The sequence below is a fragment of the Dermacentor andersoni genome, chromosome 1 (genome assembly GCF_023375885.2).
Source record: "Dermacentor andersoni chromosome 1, qqDerAnde1_hic_scaffold, whole genome shotgun sequence".
Taxonomy (NCBI): Eukaryota; Metazoa; Arthropoda; class Arachnida; order Ixodida; family Ixodidae; genus Dermacentor; species Dermacentor andersoni.
In genome coordinates, this window is record NC_092814.1 from 249,251,875 (window position 1) to 249,263,851 (window position 11,977).

The 11,977-nt window shown below is 47.7% G+C and overlaps 1 protein-coding gene and 1 long non-coding RNA gene across 3 annotated transcripts in view; one reads left to right on the forward strand and one right to left on the reverse strand.

Annotated features, from left to right (window-relative positions):
- LOC126547694 (E3 ubiquitin-protein ligase MARCHF8-like) overlaps positions 1 to 9,973 on the reverse strand; it is a 256,251-nt gene extending 246,278 nt beyond the window's left edge. Inside the window, exon 1 of the mRNA XM_050195641.2 lies at positions 9,759 to 9,973. Coding sequence (XP_050051598.1) covers positions 9,759 to 9,787 — 29 coding nt within the window. The 5' untranslated portion in view covers positions 9,788 to 9,973. The remainder of the gene's footprint in view (positions 1 to 9,758) is intronic.
- Positions 1 to 11,977, forward strand: part of LOC129381090 (uncharacterized) — a 170,376-nt gene that overhangs the window by 105,290 nt on the left and 53,109 nt on the right. The gene's annotated exons all lie outside the window — the stretch shown is intronic.

Here is an 11,977-nt window from a genome sequence, read left to right on the forward strand (position 1 = left end):
GCAAGGAGGCCGCCTTTCCTGCTCTTTGTCTCGTGGATCAACCCGTGTGCAGATGACCCTTCCTCGTGCGTCCTCTCTGTATGAGTCCGCCTGCAGGCCCATTCTTGGCGGCGGTGCACAATAAGTCGCCTCTCCCCCTCGCCTCCTCCCTGGCCACTTCAAGCTCTGTTTCACTGCGGAAATAGAGGACGTTTTACGCACCTGGGGGGCATCCACCACAACGGTCATTTCCGCCTCGCTTCTTCACGCACAACTCGAGTGAAAGAAAATTCGCTAAATGGCGACATTTTCACTTGGAAAACGACCATTATTTGAATATTTCCGGCCTCGGACGTCTTTGATCCTGCACAGACTCCTTCTCCTTAATCGATTTAAAAACGCCGGATCTTAATAGCGACAAGGCAGCGCCGCGCATCCCAAAGCCGTGAAAGTCAGCAAAATACCACAAACGGGTTGGATGTGTGCGAGCATCCGCACCTTAATGCCCCGGTGCGACCCACTGATGTGGCCCCGCGATATGCGACGGCGACCAAAATTATCTCCATTGAACGCAACAATTACCATTATTAGTAGAGAGAAGAAGATGCGACCGAAGGTCTTCCAGTCTTGCGTGGTTTGTTCTAATCACCGAGTTTTGTTTCCCCTGTCCAAATGCGTTGCGCGAAGGCCTCGACTGCTACGCGAAGACACGCTTGAGCGAAACGAGGTTTTCGCAGATGGAAAACCTCCGCATCAACGTCGTCGTGTTTTCCTTTTCATAGACATCACCTAATACCGCTCAGTACGGCGGCTTACGTGTCAAGTATATTTTGTCTCGCCAGGGACGACTGTTTTGTGTGTTGACGTCTAAGCCATAGTGCGTTGCAAGTGACATCTATTCTCGACGATGAGCTGAATCATGCAGATAATTGATCGGATAGGACAGTGAAGAGCACCTACTCCAACTTCATAATAATGAAGCTGATTTTATGCGTAGAGTGACTCTGCACTATCGCATGCACTCTCGCTGCATTTTTTTAGCCTCAGCGGCTCCACCACGATACCGCATCTGCATGAAGTTTATTTCAACAATTTGGAAAAATAGCACCAATCATTCACCAAATTTACTTCAAGTATTGTGCTTTAAGCTACACATAGGTATACGTAACACGTAGAAACTGCAGGTGCACTATGTGTGGGATCTATAGAGATGTAAACACGGCGTCAGATCGGAAGGAATGCGCCTTGCGTGTGCGAAAAGGGGATTCACTGGAACTGCATCATTGGTTTTCTGTTCAACCGGCATCGCATCCGCAAGAGGCATGTAGAACAGCGAATACAGCATTTATGCCACATCGTTGTTGACACACACACACACACACACACACACACAGGATATGCGTTGTGCAGGATTCAGACTTCTGGGGGGGGAGCATTAGCGCATGTTGCGCGCAATAGAAAGATGATATCAAGCCAAATCGAACGCATAACGACGCCACGATGATAGTTTGCTCAAATTTACGAGTACTTTATGTTCCCTCTCATGCACCGCTAGTCTAGAGACCTCCAAGCCAACCTCATAAGCATGATCACATGCGAGTGGGATACACTTTTGCATGGCCTTTGTTGGCCACGGTCCCAAGAAATTCTTTAGACTTAATGTTTATTACCTTTCAAGAAAAAAATCTTATCGACAGTGCGATAATTCATTGCCTTTAGTAGATGTACATATACACCATACATTCTTTTTCTATTTTTTTTAAGAAAACGTTCATATGGAGTCCTTCCGCTGTCATTCTGTGCTTTATGCACCTGGCCATAAAGGCCATTTCCGCCTCGATTCTTCACGCGCAACTCGAGTGAAAGAAAATTCGTTAAACGGCGACATTTTCACTTAGGGAACGGTGATTATTTGAATTATTGAGGGTAGTGCGGATTTGTTTGCACTGTTGTTTTGAGAATTTCTCAGTATTGTTGTGTTGTTTAGACTGTCATGTAGTAGAGTGCATGTTGCGTACATAAGTATTACAATATGTATGTTATACATGTGCTGCATGTTATATCTGTATGGTAAAAACGTAGAGCATGTTTTACGTATATGTGACCTGTACTGTACAAGAGTATAAGACTTACGTATAAGAATGCATAGCACCATATGTGGTAAAACACTAACTCTTCCTGTTATCTGTCCTCGCTTAGGCGTTAAACGCCGCTATCTCTAGGCAACTTTAAACCGGCTGTACTAGAGGCCATTTTCTGGTCAAATTTACTCGCGCAGTGGCCACATCAGTCACTGGCGCAAAATGCTATAGGCGCACTAGTGCAGTTCTTGAGGTGCAGCGGCCTCAGTGGCCGTTTACAGTCCTCCTGTACATCATCCCACGTGCAAACTGCGTTCGCTCTCTCCCTCTTTTCCTCTTTCTATTCTCCATTCTCTTCCCCCAGCGTAGAGTAGCAAACCAGACGCTCGTCTGGTTCCCCTCCCTGCCTTTTCTCTCCTCGCTTTCTGGCTCTCTTCACGAGACAAAGAGTAGCCAGCGCCGTGTTCATTCGCCAGCACATTTTTATCACGCCAGTAAAAAAAAAAAAAGTAAAAGGAAGGGAGGCGATGATAACCTTCTGTGGCACTCACACAAACCCAAGGCTACATTTCTAACGTGCCACGCACAGGGGTCTCGTATGGGAGGGACATGAAGCGTGTTATAGTACAATTTGCGATTCAAACGATGGTTTTATTATAGAAATTCGTCGCTGCATACTCTGCAAAATTTGACAGACCTGAGAAGCCTTGCACTAACGTGTCTTGACTCCTGTGCAAGATGGCGAGAACCGGCGGGGTCATCCCTACGCCACAATTTCCTACCTGTGCAACCACAAGCACATCCTGCACTTCTAGACCCATAGGAATGACGAAGATCGAAGGCGCTGTCCTGACTGCACACGTCGTAGGGAAAAAAATTCACATAGGAGGCGCTCATTCATTACCAATGAATGAGCGCACATTGGTGACTAATTCATTAAAGGATGGGGAATGAACAGGAGTCGAATTCACAAAGCTTTTTGTTCGTAAGAGCTGCGTTGGCCGGACACCCTCGTTAATAACCGGGGCCCCGATTCAGACATTCTTACGCTAGAATTGTTCGTAAGAAAGAGTTTCAGCCGATCCGGATGCAAAACATACTATTATTGAAGACGGCCGGCCAATGGCAAACAACGCTTCCTAAAGAAATGCTTAGTGAATCTGGCCCCAGGGTCCGTATTCACAAAAAGTTCTTACGCTGGTACTGTTCGTGAGAGCAAATTCCAGTCAATCCTGATGCTGGACATATATTAGCGAAGGCGACCGACCAATGGTATATAGCACTTGCGAACGAAGAGGATTGTGATGTCGGCCCCTGTTCGATACAACATGTTCTTACGACCAGTTCTAGCGTCAATACTTCCTTGTGCATACGGGCGCAGACTTCTTCGTTACACAACATCTTAAATTGTACTTGAATCAACAGTTACAGTGCCGAAAAGTAACACAGAACACAAATATTAATGCGACAAATAAATTCACCTTTTCTCGGTGCTATGTGAAACTTTGTTCTTGACTGCCAGCATGCACGATAGGAATAGCGACGCCGATCTTGCCAGAAAAGCGCATTCGATGAAAGAGGATATTGCGGAGATTAGAAAACGGGGGTCAGTAAGAGGAAAACCCGAGAAAAATAAAATGGCATGGCGGAAATTAACATTCACGTCAGGCGACGCGCTCTCTCCATGAACTGTAAAGTTCAGCACATATCCAGTTTATTTCTGGGAATGCCAGCTCTGATGCGCACGCGAACGCGACCAAGCAACATTTAGGGGGCACTCACCTGCACTGTGGCATGAGCGGCTATTCGAGGTTTACGATTAATTATCGGCGCGGACTGCAATCACGTAGACAAAGTTTGTAGCCTTCTGGTTTATAGCAGTTAGATAAGACTCGTAAATAGTGTACTTACACGTATTTGTGCACGGAGATGCCGATGCATATACCGGGTGTCCCAGTTAACTTGGACAAAGATTTTTTAAAAAACCAGGAGCCCAAGAGAAATCGTACCGACTGCATAGGCGCCGTAGTCGTGTGTATTTACAGCCAGTAGTTTTTTCATCACGAGTTATTATTTATTAATACCTTTTAATTAGTGAACCTTATAATTATTGCTTGAATCGCAAACAAATCAATTACAAAGTTGTAGGGCACCTGATATAACCTCCGAATCAAGTATTTGTTTCGTGCTCAGCTTTGCCTCGTTGGCATTGCCGCGGGTAAACAAAAGCGCGCGAAACATCCAAAATACGAAATAAATACGTGCTCGTGCGCGGCTACTCAAGCGCTCCCAAGCTAATAGCCACGGATACCCGGCTTTACTAGCGGCTGCAGCTCGATACAGGGCTTCACGCTATGTGATGGTCGCGGAATCATAAGAACACGCCGCTGACGCATTGATAAGCGCAGCGGAGCCGTACGGTAGGGGGTAGGGGGGAGGAGGGGGATTTCGAAGCCGGGAAACCGTGACGGCGCACTTGGGACTGTAATTTTGCTCACTCATCTTGTTCTGTAGATAGGCGCGCTCGGAAAGTATGTTCCTTTCGTACCCTTTAGCAATAGAAACAAACCTTGCGCAGGCTATAGGTCCATCTAATGCGTTTTGGCGGATCTGTGCGGCCAGCATATGGTGTTGTCGATTACGTAAATCATTTTTGGTTACCCGCCGTGGTTGCTGAGTGGCTATGGTGTTGGGCTGCTGAGCTCGAGGTCGCGGGATCGAATCCCGGCCACGGCGGCCGCATTTCGACGGGGGCGAAAACACCCGTGGGCTTAGATTTAGGTGCACGCTGAAGAACCCCAGGTGGTCGAAATTTCCGGAGTCCTCCACTACGGCGTGCCTCATAATCAGAAAGTGGTTTTGGCACGTAAAACCCCATAATTTTTTTTTAATTTTTGGTTGACGTGTCAGTGCGTCGACAATAACGGGAGATCTCAACGGTACCACACCAGTGACCTGCTCTTCAAGAAGACAGTCATGCCCTTCACGAATGATCAGAAGGCTAAAATAATCCTGGCCCTGGGAGCGGCGCACGGCGACAAGAAGGCAGCCAAGCTATTCCGGATGTGGCATTGTGGAGGACGCCCTAGTCCGTCAACGATACTTAGAACGTACAAAGTCCTTTGCGAGACGGGTAGCTTCACAAGACAACGACACAGGAGTGCGACGGCAGCTCAAGAAGCGGAAACAGAAGCGGTTTTAGCAGTCTTTGCTGCTAACCCTGACGGTAGTGCGCGCGACGCCAGTGCGGAGACCGGAACCTCAAGGTCATCAGTGTGAAGGATTTAAAAAAAAGAAGTCACATGCACCCGTACCATGTACATCTTCATCAAAAACTTGAAGACCGAGATTTTGAAAATAGACTTGACTTTGCCAATTGTATTTTCACGAAATGTGAAGAAGAACCGGACTTTCTCACTCGCGTGCTTTGGACGGATGAGGCTAATTTCTCCAGAAATGCACAAGTTAATCTTCACAACGCGCACTACTGGAATGATAGGAATCCCCACTGGCTGGCACAAACACGAAACCACTACCAGTGGTCGTTTAATGTGTGGTGCGGTATTTGATGGCAGCATCATTGGACCCATCTCTTTTGACAACACACTAACGACGCAACGCTACGTCAACGACATCCTCGAGGGCTCCGTGAACGACGTCTGTTGCAACGTTCCACTTGCGCACCTTCGGAACATCTCGTTTCAACACGATGGTGCTCTCGCGCATAATAGTAGTCAGTCTCGAGCGTGGGTCGACAAGCTTTTTCCTGGACAGTGGATTGGCCGGCACGGACCTGTACTCTGGCCTGCAAGGTCGCCGGACATGACACAGCTGGGCTTGTTCTTGTGTGGCTACGTGAAAGATCGCGAGTATAGCAGCGAAACTACCACAGAGGACATTGCTTACTTTTGCCCTAAAGGCAAAAGTAAGCAGAGCGTACCGCGAGATTCCAACGTCATTGGTCAAATCTGCAGCAGCACAAGTGTTGGAAAAAGCAAGTATACTTTATTGGGGCTTCAGACGGTGACCTACTTGAGCACGTGCTATAAGTGGCAGTGGAAAATAACCGCTCAGAACTCGCGTAAAACGTGACTGTTTAACGCACCTTCATGATGTCACCCTATCCTTACATAAAAAAAAAAAAGCTTGCGACAAAGATAGAAATAGGTAAAAAACTCCTTTGTTTTGTCTCTTTTCTGGAGTTCAAGAGACAGAAACGGTAAATGCCAAAACCAGTTGCACCTTTAGATGTTTCTTTGTGGCTGGCTGAGCGTGGGTGGCTGAACGTGTTTGACGCAGGCGTCACGACGCCTGTGGCAAAAAGGACGTTCCACGTCCGCCGCCAAGGTCCGTGAGTGGTGGCGCTGGCTAACACTCCCAGGTTTCTACTAGGACACATAAATACCCAAGAAAGTGGATGGGGAAACGGCGCCGCGGTAGCTCAATTGGTAGAGCATCCCACGCGAAATGCGAAGGTTGTGGGTTCGGTTCCCACCTGCGGCAAGTTGTTTTTTCATCCACTTTAATTACCTTTAATTTAGTGTTTGTTTCATTTATTAAGCACAAGTAATTTCCCCTATGTTGTCATTGGTGTCAGTGTTTGTTGGCTTCTCATGATATGACTAATAAAAATCGAACCCCTTGGTTAACCCCCTTTCTTCTCGTTTATATATATATATACACATGTAGAAAGCAATACATCCCAGCAGTTTGACGCTGATTCTCCTTTATTTGAGTATTTTTGATGACGGTGTGTCTTGACCTTCAGTATATGTGAATAAGCGGTGCACGCCACCATTTCGATGGCACGCGCACTTGGCTTTCAGAGTGCAATTTCGCTGCATTTGCCGCGGTACTTGTCCTTTACCGCCTTGGTAGTTGCTCCATAGTATTGTTCCTTTCTTGTTGCTTCTGTCTCCTAGTTGCGCACATTAAAATATCGCGCTTAGCGAACAGTTGCCGAGCGGCCATTTTAAGTCATTTGATATATTATCGCTTGGTGCCAGCTGAGAAAGCCACGCTTCTGTATGGCATTGCTCTGCATCACTCATCATTCAACATGTTATTGCAACTATCGGGACAACCAGGAGGACATTACTCGTGTATCTAAATCACCGCTCTTCTGTATAATCAATTGGTACAGGCGTCGGTATAGCTGTATAGCGGTATAGGCGGCACCCCTGACATCGGTTATGTTTTTTTTTCTTTTTGTGTATATTCATGCAATCGAATATCATCCATACTATACAGCAGCTGACGTATAACTCAGGCCCGTGCAACAGTGTCCAAGGCAACAGTACATATTTCTCTGTGTATAATTATATTGTACAAATGTGATGCCATAGTCTCCAAGGTGCATACAGCCTTCCTTAAAAAAGAAAAAAAGAACGAAAGCACGAAACAAGTGGTGCTGAGTACTGGCTGCGTCGTCCACCATATGCAGGACTCCTCATACTGGAGAGTTCTGGCATTAAAGAACAGAGTTGGCCTCCATTTTCGAGCGACGCCGATGCAACAGCAGGCCGACTATGTGTCCCGGAGTCGGCCGTGGCTATGTGCGCAATGCCTTCGTTTCTTTTGGCAAAGCCTCTACCACGCTCGTCGCTGCTTTATGCCACTCTCATCCCTCATCCCCCTCCCGCCGCACAGACTAATCGCATCGCCCGCACACATTAATTATTAAATATAACACAGAGCAAGCGCCCATGCCTTCATTATTTGACACATGGATAAACTTTTCGTTCTCCAAGCCGTCGTAAACATTGCAATGTAAAGCACACTTTAATTTAAAAAAGAAACTAAATAAGCAACGAGCAAAGAAAATAAATACAAATGATGCTGCGAAGAACAGAGCGAACACGTCGCGGCTCGCGTTCAGCATAACTTCAAGATTCAAAGTCATACCACGTTCTTAAATTTAGATCTTTTATTTTCGTGGCCATTCTTTTTTAAGTCTTAGCGATTGTACGTTGTTATCGACTCTTGCATTAAAGAGGACAAAAATTTCGCCGAAACCGCGTTATATATGCGCATATGTCGCACTCTAAATGTGCCTACGCTGTAAATGCGGAGAATTTCCTAGGGCATAATTGGCCCAGCCGCTATCAGCAAAAATCAGTCTAGATAATGGCCAAAAATCAGCCTTCCTATGTAAACGCAAATCTGCTAATCTACCAGGCGTGAAATGAAAAGTAAAACGAAAAAAGGAGTGGGGTAGGGGGGAGGACGTTGTTGCCACGTTTAAGTAAACACCTCAATGTACAATTTCCATAAAAGTGGAAAAAAAGGCCAATCCGACGTGAAAAGAAAGAAACGAGAAGTTATCCGCTCAGAAGAGAGTTTCGAGAAATGATTGAACGACTGAAGACGCGATGACAGGACGCGTTATGCTATGTAAGAGCATAGAACACTGTCTAGGTGTTTCGCCCGAAAGCCAATATCGCCGCAAAAAAAAAAGAGAGAGAGAGAGAGAGAGAGAGAGAGAGAGAACTGAAAACGAATCTCTTCGCTCTTATAAATAGGCAATTTCGTTTCTCACGTATCTGACAGCATATGTAACAGGTTTTAAACGTTCTCTTTTTCTTCTCTGGCGTTATTAGGCAAGTCCGCCTCTTGTGAAGTGGATGACCCGATTCAAGGTTTTCCATGTCGCACTACTAAAGAACTTGCTCGAGCGTGAGGCAGGCATCCCAATTCGCTAGAATGAATGCATTTTTTCTCCAATCAAACGATATAGCTGTTTAATAGCGTCCAAGAAAACGAGATGTAAGGATATTCAGGCTATATATCTAAAAGAAGTTCGTAAAGCTGGTTCTGGGCAGGGAATAACCTATACTTTGTCAACAAGTTGAAATGCACAGAAAGAAGCGCCTTTGTAGGTCTTATACCCAGATCGAAAACATCCGTTTTCCTATTCTTTCATTTTCTAGCACTTCCTTTCTCTCACTTTCTCATGGAGCTTTTAGGTTAGCATTTACTGAGATTACGTTCTCGTGCGCAGATTGACCATGGACGTATAATGCATATGAAGTGACCGGATTCGAACCACGCATTTATTTTTTTAGCAAGGTGGACAGCTGGGCGAATTATTTGGTATTCATACTGCTTCAGCGGAAAAGGGGATTTAGACGAAAGCTGCAAAACACACTGGACAAAGGCTGCGTGCTTCTCTGCTATTCCGCGTGTGCTTCTTCAATGTAGCTGTGCTTTTTGCGTTGAAAACTTCAAAGCTGATTCTCTGCTTGTGTTTCTGCCCCCTCTTGTGTTGCAAGCAAAATAAAAATGTGCTCACTTGGAAGGACGCGGACATGTACAAGTCAGTGAATCATGCCTTCAGGGCATAAATGTGGGTCAAGCAAAACTTTGACATGTGTGTGTAAGACGCTTTGGCACCTTATCTGTCGCCTTGTCGCAGCCTGGTATGTCCCGACAGGAGGTTTCTTGTATATAAACCGGCGTGCGCTAGACAATAGCGCAATTCACTACGTACTCGGTAGCGCTATGGAGAAAAGTAACCGCTCCGAGGCGGTGCAGTTCCTTTAAAACGTGACTGCGTGCGTTCGCCCCTTGTGCGGCGTGCATGCCGATCGCCAGCTTCGGCCGTCGGCAGACATCCGGACGAAAAGGCGCCCTCACCGAGGCGGGCGTATATCGCACCGCGGCTATTAGGATGCGCGAAACGGGGCGCGGTGACGTTACCTTGTGGGCGGATGTATCCACAGCTGCATGGCGGCAGAGCGGTGACAGCGCCTGGGTCTCCACACTCATGACTACGGAGAAGTGCTGCGCCTGCTACGAGCAGCTTGGCCGCAGCGGCAGCCCGGGCGGCCACATGGCAGCGACGAGTATGCCTCTCTTCGGCGTCGGCCCGGCGGCGCGTGATCGGCGGCCTAGCGCTCTTCGCGTCGTCCCCAGCACACCGGCGGCAGAGAGAAACAGCCGCGAAAGTTGTGCCGCCGGAAAGAAGGGGATCGCGCTGGCAGAAGTTACGTCAGGCGCTACGTAACCGGGCTCCAATGGGCGACCGCTTTTTGCTTTTCCTTCGCGTGGGGCACCCTCGCTAGCCACCCTACCCTCGCGTTCACCCTCGGCCGCCACTGCCAGGGGGGAACTTATTTTCTGCCCGGCGTCCGGTTGCGTCACGCGCGTTGCTGTAGGTCATGGCGGGGGAAACGCGCTCCGTTCCTTCTTTCGTGTTTCTGTGTCGGCGCGCACGAGCGGTGAAAGTGAGCGGCGACGGCCGTTATTGAGACCGGCCGCTCCGATGCAGGCCGGAAGTTTTGACCGCGTTTCTCCCTCGGCCGGCCGCGCGCCCCACTCTCCCCAGTCGTTACAGCAGTAAACAACCGGCGGTCAACTATTTCCGCGTCTCGGCTGGCATAAGCAGCATCCTGCCAGTTTCGCGCGGGTCGCCACTGTCCGAGCACGGGATGTGCAGTCTTCAGCAAAAGCCCCCTGACAAATAAGCGCGTGATCACGCAGCGTGCTCCGCGCAGCGCTAGTTGTAATGCATGTTCAGCATTCCGAGGCTCTGTAGGAGGTAAGAAAAACCTTCCTCTCACCAACCGCGGCTCTCGAGCGGGGCGCGACGCGAGACCCATCAGCACACTCAACTCCGATCATGTGCATAGTGTCGTGGTCACACCGTGCACCCCGCCCTACTGCACGGCCCAGAGCGTTTGACAAACAAGACCCTGCGCGGACACGCCCATGTGTACGGGAGTCGCGGCCGAGATCCGATCCGCAACCTCTCTGCTTTTTGTTTTACCGCGTCGACCTTATCTCATAGTCGAGTCGCACCGGTTCATGTCAGCCGGGCGTAGTCTCACCGTTATTGATAAGGCACGGAACTGCGCACTGTCAGTTGGTCGCATCAGTTGGTCGGATGAAGAAACTAAATAATTTGCTTCCTGATTTGACACACCAGAACTGACTGACGAGTGCACTTACGGGAAGTTGAATGTTTTCGTGTCAAAACTCAGTGCAGCATGCACACGCTGAATTGGCGTTGAAAACTTCTGCCGCTGTGAAATTTAACTTCATAAAAATATTAAGCCTCTCTGTCTACCCTCACACCTCCCCCAATCTACTATAGCAATCCAGTGGCCGAATTCACAAAGCTTTTATTTCATAAATGTTGTTTGCCATTACCATTGGCCAACTGCATTCGCTGAAATTATATCTTGCGAAAATTTCGGACGTAAGAGGTTTTTTGGGAATACGGGCCCATGTGCTGAATTCACAAAAGCTTTCGGTTTGTCACGAGTGCTGTTTGCCATTGGCAGGCTGCCTTCGTTAATTCTATGCCCTACATCACGATTGGCTGGCATCTGTTCTTGAGAACAGCTAGTTCTAGCGCAATAACTTTTTTGTGGATTGCTACCCAGAGGGGAGTTTCACCTCCGCTTAAGCCCTTTGCATATTCCATCCCATCTCTCTCTCTCTCTCTCTCTCTCTCTCTCTCTCTCTCTCTCTCTCTCTCTCTCTACCTGCGCTTGATAAATACCGCCTCTAAAGCGTAGCCATAAGTTTTGTTCATTTTCATTCATATGACGCAAAATGACAGTTTACTAGCGAAAAAAAAAAATTAAGAGCTAGGCGTCGCTTCCTTGAATATCGCTCCCAAACCACAGCACTGGTTGGTCAGTGGGACGTAGTAGACTTCAGTTTTATTTTATTCATTAAAAAAAATTTATGGGCCGTTTGTGCGCTAGAAAAAGTTCTTGAAACTTCCGCGGTTGAGCTATTGTGCCATAAGAATGCAATGAAATTCTTTATCAATAAACAGTGAACTAGACCCGAGCAGACGCTCTCAAAATCTGTAATGGAAGTGTTAGCTGGCGAGGGAACTTCAATGTGGCTTCAGCACCTGTCTGTCACTTCGACGGTGCGAAATGCAGAGCTGCTCATGCAGCTAG